The sequence below is a fragment of the Falco punctatus genome, assembly GCF_963210335.1.
Source record: "Falco punctatus genome assembly, chromosome: 13".
Lineage (NCBI taxonomy): Eukaryota > Metazoa > Chordata > Aves > Falconiformes > Falconidae > Falco > Falco punctatus.
In genome coordinates, this window is record NC_137593.1 from 4,419,287 (window position 1) to 4,440,959 (window position 21,673).

Below are 21,673 nucleotides of genomic sequence, written 5' to 3' on the forward strand. Positions count from 1 at the left end.
TCTGAGTCTGATTTGACCTGCACCAAGAGGGAGATCTCCAGATACCAACATTTGGACTGGAAAAGACAAAAGGTATGTCTCAAGAAGAAATGGTATATAAAGAGGGGACAATTTCTGAGCCTATTCAAAGTCCTTCTATTCCAAAATTGAGGGGGCTTCTGTGGAAATTATAGTATGCAGGCTACTTCATAATGAGGAAAAAACAACTGTTAAACCTCTAAACGTTTCCAGTTGTATAGAAAATTCACTTGGACGCTACTCTTTGAGAACACCATGGTGTATAGCATTCATAAGAGCATTCATATTTAAAACTTTATTAGTTAAAATAAAAATCACAGTATTTGAATAGCAGTTCCAGTAGAAAAAAGGATCACTTTGGTGTATATTTGAGGTAAACTCTTCATATTTTGTATTGAATGAAATTGGGAAGTTGTCTTACGTTCCCTCCAGGAAAGGTAGAGAACACAGATGGTGGCCAGAGATGTCTGGGAAAGCAGATGATGGCAGCTTTTAATTTTACATCTGTGCTAGCATATAATTGTGTAATGTCACTAACTCCAAGCATGAAATGCCTGATTTCTACTGGTGTGCAGCTTCTAGATTTGTGGGGACGAAATCTCACAAATCCTGTGGCTAAATTGCTAACTACATTTATCCACAAGTGACTCCTCTTACAGCTGATTGAAAAAAAATTAAACACCATATTGAGCTACCTTCAAAAATATGGTGTTGGGTAACCTCTGCTGCTCCTCATTTCCTCTTTTCTCCCCTTTGCCACTTCCCTGAAACAAGCCAATCTCTTGTATTGGGGAGTAAATTAAAATGTGTACCAAAAGGTTTCCATTCTTCATATGAAATTTCTCAGTAGGACTTGTGATTAGTGTTCCAGAACCACCTGGAAAAATGGAGTTTGCAGACCTTTTAAACTTCAATTTCTGTCTTTTGATGATGAAACAAGGACTAAGCTGCAGAAAAGTAGCATGGAAGAAGAGTGCCCTTAAGAAGAGGTTTAACTGTGGGTGGACATTAATTAGAATTTCACAGTGTCTTCTGCAATCATGTGTTTGCATGCCTGCAGAAGTTATGGTACAAGGAATGTAATCCCTAACCTTAGATTATCTCTGAAGTGTATTGTTCTTTTATGTGAACTTGCCTCACACATAAATTCATGCATGCATTTCCTTCATTTTGCTGTTCACAGATTCTTTTACCCTCCAAAACAGTTAGCAAGACTTTAAGATTTTTTCTTCTTTTATCTTTCCATCTCTTTTTGTTCTTTCTCTCTCTCTTTTTAATGTCTTTTCTTGTTCACCTAGCCTGTTGCATCTGTTATCGTTTCCATCTCTTGTTTCCCATCTTCCTTACTTGGGTACTTTCCATCAAACTAAATTATTTCTATCCAGGCTTCTTAATCCCACTCCATAATTTAGAGGTAGCAATCATACCATGATTTTGTTTCAACTCTTGGAACAGTCATACCTCTTCATTCCTCCCCCCAAAACATTTGTAGGCTTTTTGCCAGGTTCTTGGCACAGCAGGGGTCCAGTACAGCCACATCCAAGATATTTCCTTCTCTCCTTTTACAGCCAAAGTCAGAAGAGCTCTACTAAAACCCACCTCAAAAGGATCTACTTTGTAATTTCTTTTCTTGTGCCTGCGTGTGCATGTTTGTGTGTCTGTGGCTCTGACAGCAAAACCTGGGGGTTCCCCTTGCTTAGTCCCAGGACTGTGCATTAGCATTTGTGGGTTTGATCCTGCAGCCCCTGACAATTATATTAGAGCTTGCCCTTTCCCATAAAGCATTGCCAGTGTTACATTCAAGGCAAACCTTTGCATTATAGTTTTAGATTTTAGTTTTATGTCTCATTCAATTGCTCCTAAAGTATTTGGAAATTTCCTTAATAGATGCTCTCATCTTGTGTTTGAAAATCTGTTCTAGAGAATAAAAGCTGTATGGCTAGAATTGTGTTTGCTGCACATACGGAAAGTAGCAAGACGTCTTCTTGGAATTTTGCAATATTTGTAATAATATTAAACCAATCTAAACAATTTGTATTCCAGACCTATTTTCAAAAGATGACTGAATCAAATAGTCCTGTTTTCAGTTTTGAAATTCAATGACAGCTTGTCAGCTTGCAAGCCAGAGAGAGATGACTGCCAAATGCAAGTCTCTAGTTACTGATTTTTTCCATGATGTACTACATCCAAACAGATCACTAAAAAGATGTTTACATTACTGTTTCTGAATATAAAAAATAAGTATGGACCATGAAAAGATGATTAATCACTTTCAAGAGCCCCAAAACCAAAAAATGAAGGTGGAGAAATAGGAATAAATTTCCTAAATTTGACCTTTTTTGTTCATGACTGATTTCCACTTTTTTTTTTTTTTTTTTTTTTTTTTTTTTTTATGGCTCAGAAATTATTCCCATGAAAGAGAGTGAGTGTGAGAATGCATGTGCCCTTTTGGATCAGAATTAAAGCTTTGCTTTTCCCTAACACAGGAAAGGAAGACTTTCCATAATCTTTTTGTATTTTTAGAAACCTCTGTCATGCTTCGTTTATACTCCTGGTGTTTTTACCTCACAGCCAGAATTTGTTCTGATTCTTGACCGGATCCAGTCAAATCACTGGTTAAGATGACAAATTACTTATTCCAGATAAGCTACAGTTCCAGTGTGGTTGAAGAACCTGTGAGGACCAGCACCAGGTCTCAGCCGAGTGGCTCCAGTTCAGGCATCTGCCTCTGTCCCTGTGCACCTGGCCTTATCTCTGGAAGAAATACAACCCACAGTAAACGTCTTACCCCAAAATGCCTTAGTGGTATGTAAAGCTTCCTAGCTTCTGAAGTATTAGAAAATTAAAAGGGGGTGGAGTGTTTTTGGTTTCTGTTTTTCCCTCCAGTATATTGTCCTTTCCATACATAGACTATATAGGTCCCCAGTTCGATCTGCTGTCTGGACTCTATATGAGGCTGTTGTTTTTGTTCTCACTGTTCTGAAACTACTCCCTATAAACATGTTGTGATAAGTTGGTAGCAAAAGCGCTGAAATTTATTATATGTCTACCAGTGGAACATCAGGGAAAGGCAATAATAACCAGGCAAAGTACTTCAGAGCTTTAGTGGGACAATCAAAGCCTCACAAATTCCCCTAAAACATAGGAGGAAATATTTCAAAGGCTTCACTTTATAGAAAAAGCCGCAAAGATTTGTTTCAGCAGTTGTAAAACTGGCAGTGAGACAAGTTTTGCCAGTTTCCTTTTATCCAAAACATTTTTCACAAAGCCTTAAAAATATTATCTTTGTATGTTCCACTACATTCTTACTTGAGTTTTCATCTCCTCTGGTTTGTCTGTCTCCTTGTCACTTTACGTCACTCATGTCTAAAGAATACAGTTACAAATGTAATGAATAAAGTAATGCAACAGGCATAACCTAGCAACAACTGATTTGGGATGCCATATATTTTTTCATGATAAATAAAACTTCCTCTTACTAGAGTTAGCAGAGCATTCTACTGGTTATGATTGATAGTACCTGTTAGTGTCACTTGCTTGCTTTCAAAAGCTTTCTGAAGAATAACAAAAGTACAGCAGAAAAATTAACCTTAAAAGTGTTTAAAAAGAGAAATTTAAATTCTTTCACCATGGATGTCACTTAAAATGAAGTGTGCCGGAAAACGTTCAAGAGAAGTCCACTGAAAACTAACTTAAGATTGTTAAAATGAACTTGTACACAAACACAACTGTACTGAGTCCATCCAGCCCCTTCCATATGAAATCACATTCTTGTTTCCTGCTGAATGTAATTTGACTACATCTCTCTGCCTGTCTAATTCTGGTGATGTCTGGGATTTTAACGAATTATTTTAAGGCTAACATTTTATATTCTACTGCCAATGTTCTTAAATTCAAGAATCAGTTGAGGAGACCCTAGGTCAGGAAAAATGGATGAATTTTAAATCAAAGTGTAAATCAAGAGAATCGATTTTGTAATCTGTTCTTTCTTATAACCCAAATATTTTATTATACTTGATTTATTCAGACAGCACCAGTAATAATCTTTTTTCTTCTCTCACTTGTAGAACAGAGATTTCTTGAGGCTGTGATGAAAATATTGTTCTTTCAAGGCTTAAATTCATGCAGAAAAAAGTATTTTATGGAATTATGCTAATAGCACTAGGAACGGCTGGGATACTTGGTCAACCTTACTTGATACCAAAAGTCTATTCATTTAAAATTGCAGTGATAATGAAACAACAGAGGTGTTGAAGTGATAGAAAAGGAAATGCCATACCTGGAAGCCTTTGTCTTCCAATCCCAGGGTACATTGGCAGTTCAGTAATAGTTACCTTTCTCCGCACCTTAGCAGACATCAGCATCCACCTCAGGACTTAACTTCACACTGTTCAGCCAGGATGTTCCTACCTATGCATTTTCTCCCTCAGTAAATTGAATCCAATTTAAAAGTGAAAAGGTCATTAGAAAATACAAGTGTTCAGCTGCCAGCGGAGTTCAGGCTCCCTGGCATGCTGGTGTCTGGAAATGCCCAGGACTGGCAGGCAGAGGCACTTCAGCCACGCCAGGAAGGGCAAGAACCGGCTGCATGTCTCACGGAATAATGGAGTGATGGTCCTCTAAACACTGTGGATCAGAGCATGGTATTTTTGTCCACCTGTAGCACGTCTTTGCAGGAGTCTAAAAGACAATCTGTACCACTGATTACTTAGATTTGCTCTTGAAATAAACCATGAGCATATTTCTGAGGGGAAGAGATATGGGGGTGTATAATTGGAGGGTAAGTGACCCAACAGTGCCAATCTGCTTAGCCACAGCTCCATGGTGGCTGGTCTATCTACAAGCATCAGGATTAGCATTAGCTAGATATAATCCAAAGGGCTGATCCTAAATATCTCTACCAGGAGCTTTATGAGCCTCCCAGTCTGTCCTTTCTTCAGTATCAACTGCTTGAAAAGGCAGACCCATGAGGCAATCTGCTTCTCTATTTTATTCGCTTCTTCTCAGGCTAGTTGACATGAAGTAACATTATTTATATGAGTAAATACTGCAGCCTGTCCCTATGTGCAGTAACAGAAGCACTTACGGTATCCATAATTCCAAAGGTTCCCAAGCCACTGAATCCTGTTCTGGATAAGAAATCTGCAGGGAATCTCATGACTGAAAAGCATCAGCTTATTCTCAAAGACAACTGTTTCAGCAGGGTCTTCACAGATGTTACGGACCATGTAAATAATGGCAGATTCCTAAACCCGACACCATTCCCTGGGGTACCGAAGAGAGGCACTGGTGTAGAAAGCCAGCGTCTACCTTCAAGCCTCACAGGCGAAGTGCCTTGCCCTGTCTCCTGCTGAGTCAGCTACATTCCCCATTCATAGTGAAAACTAGAACAACTTTACCCCTGATAATTCTCCAACAAAAATGGTCAGTTATTTATTTTTAGCAAGGATGTGAAACAAAAAGTGCCTAGAGACTTGGGAAATTGCATCAGCTACTGGCAGGGATGATGGGCGAGTGGGAAGCTGGAGCTGGCTGACAGTCTCCTCCTGTTTACTGAGCAATGGAGAAGCCAAGAGCATCACTTACACTCTCGGGATCCTTTGAAGGAGTCACTTCTTTTTTCCTCCCTAACATCTTTTCTTTTGTTCTTACATGGCATTAGCTGTTTCTCATTAGTTTTCTCACTTGTACCCTCCCGATTCTCTCCCTGATCCCACCAGGGGGAAGCAAGCGAGCGGCTGCCTGGGGCTGAGTTGCCAGCTGCGGTTAAGCCACGACAGAAACAGAAAATGCTGCTACGGGGCATACCTTCGACTTGACTAGGTTTTATTCCTAGTGCTCGTGTAAGAATGAAACCCAGAGATCATTAAGGCCCAAGTATGTGCTTGAAGACCCCTTGTGAGCAAGCCCTGCACGCGGTGAGCCGAGCTGCCTCTCCGTCCATCCCAGCCAGAAAGTACCAGGAGAAAACTGATTTCTTTCAGCTTTTGTTGACTCTACCTTATCTCCCTTCCTCTGAAGGCTGCTCTGCCTTCCCTTGCGCTTCTGTATTTCTGCACATTAGAATACTAGGTCAAACACTCTCACTAAAAATTATGCTGTACAATATTTCTGATTTTCATCTTTTTGCTTGATTTTCTCCTCATCTACTAGAGACATCAATGGTAAAGTAGTTTTCCCCTCAGATGTTCGTGCTTTGATCATGCAAGAGTTTACTACAAACATCATGTCAAACAGGGCTTCCCCAGTTCCTTATAAATGTTTGCTGTGTGCTCGAAGGTGCTGGGAAAACAAGGCTTACCTATCACTTTAGGGGTTATTAACAATTTTTGTTGTTTCCCCCCTCACTGTGCACTATGAATGGTGTGCTATGGAGCCTTAGGGGTCTCTGATCTGGACCATGAGGAAAGTGTCCCATAATGGGTTAACACCGACCTGATCTCTTACTGTTACCTAAGTTGCATGACTGTATTGTTTACCCTAATAGTGATGGGTTTGATACTTGTGGTGGAAGCAGAGGAAGGGATTAGTTGCTGTTTGCTGTGGAAACCACTTGAAATTCAATCTGTGGGTTAATCTAATTATAGTGTGAATGATAGTCAGACTAGATGATGAGGCTGTTGTCTATAAACTTAAACCTGAACGTACCTTATGTTGTCTAATTTTAGCTAGGTACAGTGACAGGGACAGAGTACTCTATTTTGCATAGCAGGTTATTGAGATTTTTATACATATATGTATATCTAATCCAGTGGAAAGCAATAGTTCATGGAAATGTAAATACTGTTCTGCAAAATCTATTATAGACCTGATTTTTTTTTTTCTTTTCTGCTAAGGAATAGTGCTGTTTAATGGAAAGATCTGCTGTCTCTGCTATACGACCCTGACTGCACGCTCCTGCAGGGCAGGTTGCAAAGCTGCAGTATGTAATAAGGAGCCTTCGCTCGGTTTGCTCTCCACTAAGGGCCTAATGACACTGCTTTCCAAGCAATGCTGTCATAGCATGTCTCCGTGATGCAGGAATTGTTACCAGCCTTTACCTGACCTCATTGTGCAGACTTCATCTTGGGAATCTATCATCAGATGCATTTTTGGCATTGATAAATCAACCGCACAGCTCAGTGCCAGACCGTACACCCCTGCCGAATGCATTCCTCTGTGCTACAGGCTTTCACACCGAATTCATATGGAACGGTGTCCTCAGGCTCTGAGTAAAGAGGGAAGGAGGAAGAGCTCATAGATTAAATTTTACATTAAATTTTATGAGAATAAAAGCTGTATTAAAGCATTATGGATTGATGAGTATAGCTATCTGTATCCTAATTATCTGAGTTTTAATACTCTCATCACTTAAAAAAAAAAATTACAGGCTCTGACATATACAGGGGAAAGAACTTGTTAATGTAATTAATATTCCTCTATATCAAGGCAAACAATCCATCACACCTATTGATAAGCAAACCTGTTAAAAAAAGGATACACATAAAAATAAGCTGTTAGTCCACTCGCGGTATCACATGAAGGGACTAGGCAGGGCTGGGCTGGCAGCCACCAAGTGCAGCGTGTTTCGGAGCTGAAGCAGTGCCATGGCACAAGGAGAGGCATGAGGTAGGGGTGGATCACGGGCCAGGCAGGCACACAGCAGCTCCTAGCGTAACCCCACGGCCAGGGCAAAGAGTACTCGCCTTGGGTGCGGAAACAGGGGAATATCAGGTTGAACTAGAAGCGACAGATGACACCTGTAAATAAGGACTCTTTGGGGATGACAGTGATTAATTCCAACAAGGTGTTGATGAATCACGGTTTTAAAGAAGGCGCCTAGTTATTATTTAAGGGCTTGAAAAAATGCACTATAGTGAAAGTCTCAAGAGTATAACCTGGTTTATCTAAAAAAAAAAAAAAAAAAAAAAAAAACAACAAAAAAAAAAAACCCACAAAACCCCCCAAAAAGGATGAAGGGTTATTTGAATAGAGCTTAGAATTATCTCTATATGGAACATAATTCATAATATAAAGCTTAGAAATTAGCAAGTAAAATATAGCACCTGGAAAATGCAGAAGTAGAATAGGCAAATTCAGACCAGATACAAAACTTCCTTTTATAACTGTAACTATTTTAAGTGGAATTAGAACAACCTACCAACATTTGTTCTGGATTTTTCATCCCTGGAAATGTTTAAATCCTACCTGTGTTTTCTGTTATGTACAAGGTTATAAGGACTAAACAAGCATAGTGATCTTCTCTGATTCTAACCTATTAAGAAAAATAATTAAATCCTGTTCCAAAGTTGATTTTAGCCTTTACAAATCTACGTATCCTTCACAGATCAAAGGAAAAGTCCACTATGGACATAAAATTTATGCAGGATTTAAAAATTTAAGTTAATTACATATTTTAAAAGTATGAATTATGTGTTTGGTTGTATGCTTTCACAGGTATAAATATTTTTATATATAATTTTCCCAGGTGAGAGAGCAGAAACCAAGCTTTTGAGAAGACAAGATACCTCCCCATCCCATCAGGCTTGCAACCTTGAGGCTAATCATACATGACTGCAGTAGTGACTGGTTTTCTCACTGCACTGGAATGTTTTCTTTTCAAGCTGAATATTGCATTGAAAGCCCCACAACCCCACCGAGAAGAGCAAGGGCTGTCTCGCTGCTCCTGGCCAGCTAAATAGAGTGAATGAAGGGTTGTATTTAATCCATTTCAAACATCCAAATGAAATATGCTTATTTGCTTCTTATACAGGCTAGGATATATTTCACTTAAAGATGAGTCTAATGGAAATAGCAAGTGATTTGTCATCGGCTTCAGTGAAACCCAGGATTATACTTACAGTACACATGGGAAGAAAGGCTTTCTGAAAAGAACATCCTGCAGTCCCAATCACTTCATCATGTGAACACAATATACCCCCGTATTATACACCTGCATGTTCCGAGCAAATTACATCTTCAAGGGAATCGGGCTTTTGGCTCTTACTTCTACAGTTGGAAGTCTTTCCAGAATTTGAAATATTTTGTTTCTAAAAGTTGAAACCATTACCTTTCCTTTGTAACAACTGCTGGTGTGGCAAAAAAAATAATAAATGTTTTGCATTTGCTTTTATGCACATTATTTCCTTAAGCTCATCTAATACAGTGAGCTACGCAACAACAGTTTATTTTACTAAGATGGTGTTTTTATCAGAACTAAAACAGGAATTTTGGATAGCCAAACAATTAATCCTTCCTAATCATTCTCATCAGGCTTCAGATCACCATCAAAACTGTTAGGCTTTTTCTGCCTGTGAAACAAACAAGCGTCTGACCAATCAAACAAACTTCCACAGCAAACTTACCCAGTTTTCGCAAAAGTTGCCCAGTATCTCAGCATGGACCGGCTTAAGATTTCTTCAGCTTTGGTGTAATTGACTCTTCTTTCTAGAGGCAGTCCGAACACAAACTCGATCTCATAACCATGCATTACTCCCATCCACTCTGGCCAAGGGAGCTTTGAGGATCGGTGTTCAAAGAAATAAAAAAATGCTTTGTGTCCTAGCTGTGCAAATTTTTTTGTGAATTCCATTGTAGGACATATTATATTGTAGTCACCGATAACATCATCCATGGCATCACGGTAATGTTCTGGCTTTTGCTCATTTTCCCAATCTGTGTATTGAAAAATGATCGATTCTATTGCAAGTTGACTTGCTTCTGGGAACGACAGAGTTAAAGCGGCTTCAAATGCTGTTTTATTGATCAAGCCATCGCTATCCTTGCTGAAGCCAGGGACTCCATATGCTAGAAATGCTGATCCTTCATCTTTATTAACACCGACTAAGATCTGTGTTTGTTTGAAAAGACCATTCTCAATCAATGTTTCTGGCATGTCAGAGAGAAAGTCGCCATCCACAGTTGGACAAAAATATACTCGTAAAAGAGAGTCATATGTTACAACAAAAATTTCATTCTCCAGTATATCCTTTGGGTCCTTGTCTTGGAGGCAGAGAATTAGCTCTGTCTCATTGCTGGTGGGACACTGGAGCTGTTTAGCTAGAGCCACTGTTCTGTTTCTGGCTTCAGATGCTGTTATTGCAGCCCAAGGGGCATTTGCAGATCCACTTTGCATGATGGCTCTTGTGAATAAAGGATGGCTTTTAGGAGAAAGGATGTGGTAGCTGACAGAAGCTGAGCCAGCACTCTCTCCAAATATAGTCACACTTTTTGGATTGCCTCCAAATGCTGCTATGTTCTCCTGGACCCACTGAAGTGCCAATCTTTGATCAAACAAACCTGCATTTCCAGGAGCTTCCTGATTTCCTGGCAGAGCCAAAAATCCTAATGCACCAGTCCTGTAGTTCATGGAAACTACAATGACTCTTTCTACCCTGGCCAGAAACTTGCCGTCATAGACTGGTAGGGAAGTTGACCCAGTCTCAAAGCCACCACCATATATCCACACCATGACAGTTGCATTCTTAGGTTTGGGAGAAGGAATCCATAAATTAAGGTATAAGCAGTCTTCACTTAGGTTAGTTTTTGGATTCCACATCTCTGATCCAGGAAACCCCGGGTAAGTAGTGTCTATAAGCTGGTAACAAGAGTTTGCATGTTTTGTGGCATCCCAAACATCTGACCACTTCTCACGAGGTTCTGGCTTTTGAAATCTCAGTCTACCAATGGGTGGCTGTCCATAAGGTATTCCAAGGAAGGCTGTCACAGTTCCCCCCAGCACCTGCAGGTTCATTCCTCTGACTCTGCCCTTCTTGGTTGTAACGATGTTATCTTCAGGGATTACCTTCCTGATGAACATATACAGTAGAAGAAGCCAGATGAGAAACCTGATATAGAGACTTGTACCATTTGTCCAAGTCATGATGCCTGAAACACAGGAAAAAAGACATTCAAGAGTTAGTATTGCAATGTACTAGTACCAAAGCCAAAATAGGTTGTTCAAAAAGGGTGTAGGTCACCCCAAGGACATTGAAAATAACATGGTCCTGCTACACAAAGGTCAGCAGTCTTTAATCATAAGTTCTTGTTAGTTAGTTGTGTTGCAAAGACTGTGTTTAGTATTTAGTATTTGGTACAGTACTTCAGAAAAACTCTGTTGCTAAAAAAAAGACAGAACTGAAGAAGCCTGACCAGGGAAGGTAAAGTCATATAAGCAGAATCTGAACTACTTCAGTTGGCAGATGAATTAACCACTTGCATTTCCACTGGCACGATGAACAGGACATTTTATGATCTGTGATGGAAAATGCCATGCCTGACCACCCATCATTCTGTTAGAGGTTGCTTTCGCAATTTGTGTTCTCAAATCAATAAAGAGTGATAACAAACATCACTAGGCACTGATTTTTCCACACATAAACACACAGTCCATGAACATGGAAAAGGAGCTTGAAGCCAAGTTCTAATCCAAGGATTTCCGGGTCCACGTAAGTTTTGAACTACATGTTTGTATCACATACAGATGCCTGGGCTGAAACAAACCATCAATGGCACGATTTGCTATAACCTCAAAGCACAGGGTGATTTTGTTGTCCTACTCATATGCCTTAAGATCTGAAGGTGTTTTAACAAGTGAGGTATGTGAAGGACATCTGACCTGACCGGCAGGTCAGCTCCTGTGGGCAACTGCGTACAGAAGTACACCAAGAATTACATGAAACATTTATTTCAAGATCTTTTTTCTCTAAAGCAACTTAACCAAGGTTATAACCACCATAGCCATAAGAAGTAGTCATACTTTTGCTACTTAGAATGAATATTAAAATACTAAAAAGACAACAATTTTTAATATATGTAGGTGGTGTCTAATAATTTGAGTATGGCATTCCTTAGAACTTTTCATAGTAGTAATTAGTAATACCTTAAAGCTAAAGGTATAGATGCTGATTATGTACCACATTTAAGCATACTAATAGTCCTATTTATCCCAACCTTTTCAAATGCTATAAACCCCCCAGTATCTTAGTGGAAAGTCAGAAAAAGACTTTTTGCATAAGCCCATTTCTATGGCTTACATATTTGAAAATGGTCAACAAAGCTTCCTTCTATTTTTTGCTTGTTGCCTTGCCGTACATAGTGTACTCTGTCCTGCCACTTTAAACAGGCCATTCTTTGTTAATGACAAGCACTTGTGTCCTTAAAAGGAATAAGAGGCTAATTTCTGTGGAAAGTACAGCTGTGACCTAATCTAAGCTCCTCCTGCTTGTTTGCGTATTCTTAGAAATGAAATAAGAAAATGCAGGGGAGGGAATAGGAAGATTTTGTGCAGAGAGATTCCTAACTTTGAGATAGCATCAAAGGAACAGGGAAGAATCTTCAGAGACAATATTTTTATCAGTCATATAAACAGGTAGAAAATAGATAAATTTTAGAAAGCAAACTTTTACGCTCTTGTCTTTAAAAAAAAAATAAGAAAAAAGATAAGGTAGTGAATGGGGGCAATAGACTTCAGAGTTGGTCTGACATTCCATCTGGCCTTCAGCTTGACTTATATAAACCTGTAAATGCCCTCATGTATGCTAAACTTTACAGATGTGCTTAGTCGATCTGGGCAACTCACACAGTCCAGCAACTCCCAAGGAGTTTGGGTAAGCAGAGGCTCTCCCTGGCTGCCCGCAGCACCTGACCAGGATGCTCACATCGTTCAGTGGCATCTGACCCCCTCTTTAAGTGCCAATCATATTTTTGTTCCATCCATTCCTGTCACAAAATCTTTCCAGAGCTGGGTGAGAAAAGGTATGTAAAGATTAGCCTGAGGCTAAACTCTTTCACCCTATCTCACAGTCAACCAAGGCAATGGAGGAACTGTGAGAAATGTTAATAGTAGGGATCCAGCTGGGTAAATGTGCAGCCAATGCACAGCACTGCCAGATGGGAGAAGTAATTTCTCTAAGTTTGTTGTTTCCCTGACACTGTCTTTCTTCACACACTTCTAACACACCACCACAACAACAAGCTGGAAAGAATAAGAGATTTCAAACATTGTCATTATGAAGAAGATAAAATGGTACTAAGAAAAGCGAGAGGCATTAAAGTTCCTAAAGCTTTTAATATCTAAATAGTAATTTAAATTAATTGCCCTCTGCACATTCCTGTTAATTAGAAAGGAACGGGGTGGGAGGAAAATACTGTAGTACTGCAAAACACAGAGGCACAGATTTTGACCATAAGAAGTTTTAGACAAGAATTTTAGGAAGGAAAAAACAACAACAACCACCCCAAAAATCAGTTCTGTACCTTCTTAATTAGCTCTGCAAAAAAACAAATGGCATTAAAAAAAAAAAGTTTTAAATAGATCAAGTTTGAAAAACACAGAAGTTTTGTACTACTGAATGAGAGGTCTTGTCTAGTCCCAAGTTACTTTGCTAATATTAATAAAAGTAGCGAGTGGCAGAGGATTATTATTACACATTGAATGTATGGCAAATATTACATTTAATAAGGTTTTTACGGCTGCATTAAACCAAACCCAACAACGTAAAGCACACTGAGCAAAACAAATATTGCTTGATTATTACTATGAGAGTAAAAGGGTCGGAAGATTGCTTTAGCTCCTCAACTTTAACCGAGCAGAGATATAGCATATAATGCACTTGCATACTTTAAAAAGCTGCTTATATAGTAGTTTCCTCCAGCAAAACTTAAACATTTGACTATACTTTTGTATTCTCATTCAGCAAGGGAACACAGTTTATTTCACTATGTCCTCTCCTCACAAATCTTTACCCAGCCAAAAAATCTATACACAAGACTACATAATCAGTATTTAAATAGAAAAGATGGTTGAATTAATAAGTGATTTCTAGCTCAGCTTAATTTACTTAGCTCAGGATCCCTTGAATAATATCAAGGTCTGATACACACGCCTGCTTACTCGTTCCATTTGCAGAGCAGAGTGAGTTTTCCCAAGAGAGCAACAAATGGGCAGAGCATAACATTTTAAAAGATCCCAATCCCCGTGCAAATCAAGCTGAACTGTAAATTATCCTGGCAGACAGAGATGTGTAAATAGAGAATCACTTACCCCACTTCTATGACAAGAACTACAAAGTTTTTAAGAGTCAGGATCTTTGAATACTTCAGGGAAAATGCAGTATGCAGCTGCTGCTTTAAGCCCGTAAATTGGACAGTACTGACATTATAATCAACTGTTTCTGACACAGAGCTCGCGAGAGTTGGCAGCAGCAACTTGATCTGCCGGCAGCCGTTCCTTACTATCTGACATCTGCTCAAAGGCTAAATGGTATCGTTGTAGAAATGCTACAGAGAGAAATCCGTCTGGGAGAAAGTCAGGCGTGAGCTTCCACAGGAAAGGGAAGATACAGGGATTTTTTTCTTTAGCACAGGGCAACAGTTTTATCATGTAAAAAGATGAACAGAATTATAAATGTAATAAAATCCTGCCCCTCTTTCCTTCATCTCGCTTAGAGCACTGATCTCACCTGGGCCTTTTTGCTATTGTACAGCTCAGGATTAGCACCATTTTAAAGTACCTCAAACTTTTCTTTTCACTGTAAGATAAGTAGTTATTTTTGGTTTTAAGCAACTGTGGCAGATAAAAAAGGAGTGTCTTCTGCACAGACATGTCAACAACTGGCAAGCATCGTTTGTGTTACTTGACTCATGGCCATCTGCAGGCTGCGGCAGAAATCTGCGTTGTCCATGCCTGATGTTAGGGTTAAAAATGGTACCCACATTGTGTCACACGCTGTTTTCTCTCTCTTCTTAGGCTTCAAATAGGAAATTACCCATGCTGCTTAGTACACCCGATACCCTCCTTTTGCCTGACCCTCTTAAGCCTTGTTTCCCCCAGAACCCAGCGCTGCAGGTGCAGAGCCAGTCCAAACCGCAGGGCAGAGTTGTCAGGGCTGCAGCACAGCCGGGGATGTGTCCCACAGCACAGGGGGGGGCATGTAGAGTACAAATATTTCAAGGTACAGATGAAGGCAGAACAAAGAAGAGGGGTGGAGTCTACAAATAAATTACATACACTCCCCTTAGAAAATGCCTGGTCAAACCCATATCCCTGAGCCACCATGTGAAACCAGGCAGCCAGCCCTTGGTGGTGGGGCTGCTGACCCCCAGCAGCATCTGCACTCTAGCTCTGCTCTGAAAAAAAGCAACTTTTCCACAATTTAAGGTTTTCTGCTACCGAGAGCCTTTGCTTCCCCTGTTAGAGCTGAAGGCAATTAATTTCCCTCTGTTTAATAATCAAACTACAGCTCTGTTTCAATTACACAAAAGCAATATTTGGCAATGCATAGAACAGAAATAAAGCAGAAATAAAAAGTTGAGTGTGAAGTTTATAGACCTTAACATGGAGACTACAAATGATTTTAAAAAGCTAGCATGTGAAATAGTGTTCTAATAGAGAAAATCTCAAGCAAGCACGGTCATATAGTTTCTTCCAATAATTTTACAGTCTACCTTTAAGATCAGACATTTGACAGGTATATTGCAGGGACACATCCATTGGAAAGAATATGTCCCAGTCTAAACTTAAACCAGGTTATAAATCCCTAAGCTTGCACCATGGAAGCGTCCAATATAGTTGCTTGTTAGGAATTCAGAATTCTTAGCCAAGACTGTTATCTCAGTAATGTAAATATAAATATTTAATAACAAAACAGGATTAATTCAGAATCAACTCTAGGGACAACTCCTGCTGATTAAAACTTTTTAAGTGCAGTCACCTGCAGGACACACTAAGTTGCCCTCTTCAGATTGAGGCCATCTTCAACGTTCTTCCACGTGCACACTCATTCACTGTCTCTAATGCCCCTTCAACCCATTTAGAAATGGCCAGATGACACACATTTGTTTCATTTCCATGACATCAGAGGAATGAATCACAAGCCCCAAATCTTGTTAGAGGCCACTTTTAAATAAGGTATTTCTGACGCTTATGACAAACCATTGTGTTCTCAACCCTCATCCCTGCCTCGAGCAGTAGAGAAAGAGCAGGAGACTCAAGCACCAAAAGTGCTGTTCCTGACTTCATCTATTTTCCAGCATTGGCTGTGCTGTCCTACATCTTCTGTCACCACCGCTCCCTTCCTCCCTCCTCGCCCCTCTCTGCTTGCCTGTATGGTGCCCAAGGCACCTGAAAGAGCCTCCTGCTCTGAGGCAGGCACAGTCACTAAATGCAAGATGTGGAGCATTTCTATGGGCTCTGACAAGGTGACCTGGGATAAGTGAATCAGCTGTCTCGGGCTGTTCCTCGGGCAGTAGGAAGCACCGAGTTCAGCCTCAGGGTTACCTGGATGTCTTCGGGGAAGGGGAGCATTAGGACAGACTGTTCAGACTGTTACTCTTCTCGACTATAATACTTCAGTTTAATGTTAGACTATTATGCTATACTTTTTAAGAAAACTAAGCCCTCTTCTATAATTTTTCCCTTTAATTAAAAAATTAACATATAAATTAAAGTTTCACAACTGTGTGCTGTGAGAGGAAACACTTATTTTAGTTATTACTTAGCTTACTAAAAATACCTGCTAGAAAATTAGAGATTAAATACATTTAATGCCTTTAGTAATTCTGTGTAGAGTGGTCATTTTCTCAGTTTTCCTTTGGGAGCTTGAAAGGAAAGGAAGTACAATCCAGCAGGCAAAACACCACATATATGTGTGTGTGCATGCTTGTAAGTGCTGTTAAACATGCATACATCTATAGGTACATGCACAGGTACTTTTAGATATCTCTATCCATCTACCTATCTATTTGTAACACTGGGAGTTTTTGAGGTTACGTACATTTTTATGGCGATGTTCTTAAAAATTGCCACCAAAGATAAAAGAGTCTTCCCATTATTTCATGTGTACATATGAAATAGATGTCACACTGGCATTTTGATACGAGAGATGTCCAAGTCTCTTAAGAAATGAAAGCAAAGGCCAACTCTAGGGAAGATTGACATTTAGCAGGCTAAGAAGCTTAGAGAATTTAAACAATATGGATTATGGAAATATCAAACATTTCTGTTGTGATTTAGTTCATTATGAAACTGCCCTTCAGGATACTACCTAAGCATAAGCAGATGTTTTTGCTTATGAATATCCTATTTTATGCACATTCTGGGTTATCTTCAGGACTTACCTAATAGAGTTGAGAAATCTATGAAAGATAAAACCATTTGGAAAAAGATGTATCTCAGATATTTCTGGAGGAAAACACGTACCGCTCTCCTAAGGTTTCCTCTGAGCTTTCAAGGTCTACTTGCACGTGAAGAGTCCCGCTGACCAGATTTGATCCTGCCTTTCCAAGCCATCAGAAAGAGCACCTGGGCATCCCTAAGGATAACTGGGCTCAAAAGCTTTGCAAACATCACTTCAAAGTAAAGGATATCACATATGAAGTGTGTGCACATGTGAGGAAATATTTATGTGCTAATAGTATGTACAAGTAGGAAATCATCTTACTGCTTTTAATTGCTCAGAGGAAAATCAAAAGGCAAATTATAGCTCAACTATATGAAATTGAAATGCCATTGTATGAAAATGTGGGGAGGTTTTGTTTAAACTCTAGCCTCGGTAAGCTCCCTCAGAGGGTGCTCGGCCACCTCCGATCCCCAGCTGTGTTTTCACACTGCGCATCTGTGTGATCTTGGCTCAAACCTCTGAGAAAACTGCTACATTGTGAGAAAAAGCTGTGAGGAGAGCAAGCAAACTCCAGCTGTACAAGATACGAAAGGTGAAATTACAGACAGGGGTACGATTGCCGAGATGGGGACAGTTAGCAGTTCAAGGACTCAGAGGGAAAACCACCAAGGCTGCAAGCTGTGAAATTTCAGGTAAAACCCACAGAAGATGGAAGCTCGGCAGCAGCAAGGGACTGCAGAAGCTCAGCCTTGGGGTTTGCCATCACATTGTTATACTGTGCATATTAAGAAATAAGTCATTGCCTTTACTTTGAAGTTGAGTATACCCTGCTTGCAGAGCGTCTTCTCATGCCCAAATACAATGGCCCCAAAGGTTACGCCTTTGTCCTTTTCTGTATTTATTTCGCAAATATCATACTTGATACTGTGCACAGCACCACTGTGTGCCCAGGAACGTAAAACAGGGACACCTTAAAGAAACCCAGAGGGAGCTTAAGCATTGCTACAGGTGTTTGTAGCTGGTGGTCACAGAATCACAGAGTGGTTGGGGTTGGAATGGACCTCTGGAGAGCATCTGGGCCAACCATGCTAGAGCAGGCTGTCCTAGGGCAGGTCACACAGGGTTGTATCCAGGCAGGTTGTGAGTATCTCCAGACACGGAGACCCCACAGCCTCTCTGGGCAGCCTGCTCCAGTGCTCCGCCACCCTCAAGGCAAAGAAGGTCTTACTTCTATCTGAGGTCCAGGTAGACACCATCTACAGCCTTTCCCTCACCCACTAGGCAGGTCACCATGTCATAGAAGGAGCTCAGGTTCGTCAGGCAGGACCTGCCTTTTATAAGCCCATGCTGGCTGGACCTCATCCCCACTGATAAGACCCCCCCTCTCAGTCTTCAGTTCCCCCAGCTGAACAGGCCCAGCTCTCTCAGCCTTTCCTACTCAGGGAGATGCTCCAGTCCCCTCATCACCTTCGTAGCCTGTTGCTGGACCCTCTCCAGTAGCTCCCTGTCTCTCTGGAACTGGGGAGCCCAGCACTGGACCCAGCATTCCAGACATGGCCTCACCAGGGCAGAGTGGGAGGATCATCTCCCTTGACCTGCTGGCCATGCTCCTCCTCAGGCACCCTGGTGTACCACTGGCCTTCTTGGACACACGGGCACACTGTCAGACCCTTCTGGAATTCTGTTGTTATTCTGGTTTATTCAAAGAAGCCTCACCCCGGAGGAGCTTGCAGGCCTAGCAGAATTTCCAGCAATAGTTCTGAAGGGTAATGTGATAACATTAGGAAAGGTGTCTTAGATACATACCATGAAAACGGATACCGATTTATTAAGTATACAGAAGACACTAACACTCATATAAGCCATTAAACATGATTATATTTTCCTCTTATTGGTTCAATTATGATCCGCTGTACCTTTTTCCTTATTACTCTAATTATAGGTTGGCATAATTTTCTCTTTATTAGCACAGTTATGGTCTGCACTTTTATAAAATTCTTGAAGAAATCAGAGCCAATGAGAAAATAAAGACAGTTAAAAGATAAGGGTATTATTATTATTATTATTATTTCTTTTGAATATTCACTTACTCTTAATTCCTTATGGCACTCTTACATAACTCAGTATTTTGTCTCATATAGAGATAGATTCAATAAAGAAAATAAAAAATGATTAATGTATACACAATATGTCTTGCATGACGTTATTATAGCCTGGTGATTAGCTTGTAAGAAAACACACAAAATTGGACTGTTAGCAAAGAGCTGAAATCTTGAGTGAGCATAATAAAGCTAATTAAATTATAAGTTAGCTTTCACAGATTTCTGCAGAAGATTAATTAATTGGCAATATAACTGCATTCCATTTCTCTTTCTTTTCCCTTTCCTGCGGATAGTAAAGCTCTAATTGTTTAAAATTATGTAAAGATATCCAAAAAACCAAGCTTGGTTGCTGGTAATCACTTACTGGCAGCAGTGTGAAGTTCACAATAATATGTCCTCTCATATACAAATTCTGTAAATAATTAAGAAGTTTGATGGATTATTGTGCTTAATTGAATCTCTTTAAGTAGAATTTGTACGGGAAGGTGAGAACTCTTCCCAGTTCCCGATTCCCACATTTTATTTTAGGCCTTATCACTACTATGATCCTCCACCTTTCAGTTCCTGCATCCACAAGAGATACAAATCTCTAATGAAAAATGCGTTTGAGATGTTCAAAGGTTTAGATTAAGCCACTGCGGTTTTCAGAGCTCAGTTTTGCCCAGCATGTTGAAAATAGGAATGAAGGATTGAGCTTACAGGCTTGTGACCTGCTGGGACCTGCAGGTGGGGAGCCGCAGGGGAAACAACTTCAACATGCCCCAGTCCACTCTCCAATAAATGGGTCACAGCACCTGAATATAGCACAGCTATGGATTTTTAGCAGAAATAATTAGGTGTTTGTCTCCAGGTAAAACTTCGGATACAGTGATGCCTTGTTGCTGCTCTGTGAGGGTCGGAAGCTGTGGGAGAGGAGGATGGAGAGGTTTGTGCAGCCTACACGCAACAAGGGCAGCTGGGCTGCACCTTTCCAACAGCTTTGCTCAACTAAGAGGAAGGCAGCCTTGATGCTGGTCAACATCATGTCACACATTTTATTTTTACTCACTGTAACTGCAGCAGGGCAAAACCAAAACCTATTCCAGAGCCATTTTTCCTCCCCCCCCCCCCCCTCCCCCCCCCTCTAATTTATAGCTGATTTGACATCTTTGCCTATGTGTTTCATGAAACAAATATAACCTCAGGAAAAATAGATGACACTGGAAGAGGTTCTGCTTATTTTGTTGCCAGTGTGGCACAACACACATAGCTGGGCACTGGCTGTAGGGTCATGCCCAGAGACCACTACACTTAGGAAAACTCAGGCACTGCTGAGCACTGCTGTAGTCCCATCAGAAATGCAAACTTCTTAGGGTGAGTGACTTTTGAACAGAAGGCACCTCCATTCTGTGGATGTGCAAGTGTTGTGTAATCATGAAAATCTCATTATAAACATCTGTGCACATTTTTCAGGGAGACGTCATGATTGGCGAATATCGGGTAATTCATCACAATGCCATCTGCTTGAAAAAAGAATTGGCAGAACAGGTGGTTTAGTGGTAAAGTACAGTAGACTCCCTTAAGTCTTGCTAGCTGTCTATATACAAAGTATATAACATTAACTTAAAGGTAATATGGTGTTCAAAACATGACGCTCAATGTGAGGTTCAAGGATACAAGTCAAAACACTAAGGGCGTTCCAATTCCAACAGTGTCCTTAAAACATTAATCATATATAACTTTTAGGAAATATTATTTTATATAAGAATTAGAATTACTCTTCATTAGTAGTCTCCATTAGTCTATTAATAGTATCTTCTGCTCACGTTTATTCAGCCCTATGCAGATTCCTGATGGATTAACCAACCCCATAAACTTATCTTTTCTTCCTCTCACCTTTGTTTGCACAAAGGAAATCATACAAGCCTGAAACAACACTGACTTTTCCCAGTCCCATTCTCCCTAACACGCAGTAGCATTTGAACACCAAAAACAATCCTTAAGCACATTTTCCCTTAGCCAGGGTTGCAGCAGGCTGGAACCGGAGAGGAAAACTTCAGTGCACTGGTAGAGAACCTGGCACTATGGACAGACCTCGCGGACCTCAGCTGGGGAGAAGAGGCATTTTTAGCAGCTTCAGGAACGTTACAATTCTCTGCTCAATCTCTCACTTTTGCCTGAAGGCAGGTTCAGTAGAAAATGCATGAAGACAGCTCGCAACCTGAAAGATTTTCTATTTAAGTTATCAGTCCAAGGATACTGGGAAATTGAAAGATACACCCAAGATCATAAGAAAGACCCAACTGCATTCAAACATCCAGAAATTTAGAACACCATCCTTGGTTTCTTTTAATCCCCCAGTTATATAGCTGCAAAGTGGTAGGTGTTCTCTCAATATATTATTATAAACTGAAGACTCTTTGTGGCAATCTCAAATAAAAGCAGCGTTTCCATCCATTTTCCACAGTAAATAGA

At 40.2% G+C, this 21,673-nt stretch overlaps 1 protein-coding gene across 1 annotated transcript in view; it reads right to left on the bottom strand.

Moving 5' to 3' along the window:
- The window catches only part of BCHE (butyrylcholinesterase), a 48,964-nt gene extending 28,654 nt beyond the window's left edge, over nt 1-20,310 (bottom strand). The window contains exons 1-2 of the mRNA XM_080409561.1: nt 14,042-20,310; nt 9,363-10,884 (exon numbers count right to left, since the gene is read on the bottom strand). Coding sequence (XP_080265687.1) covers nt 9,363-10,879 — 1,517 coding nt within the window. The 5' untranslated portion in view covers nt 10,880-10,884; nt 14,042-20,310. The remainder of the gene's footprint in view (nt 1-9,362; nt 10,885-14,041) is intronic.
- Between the last annotated feature and the right edge of the window lie 1,363 nt (nt 20,311-21,673).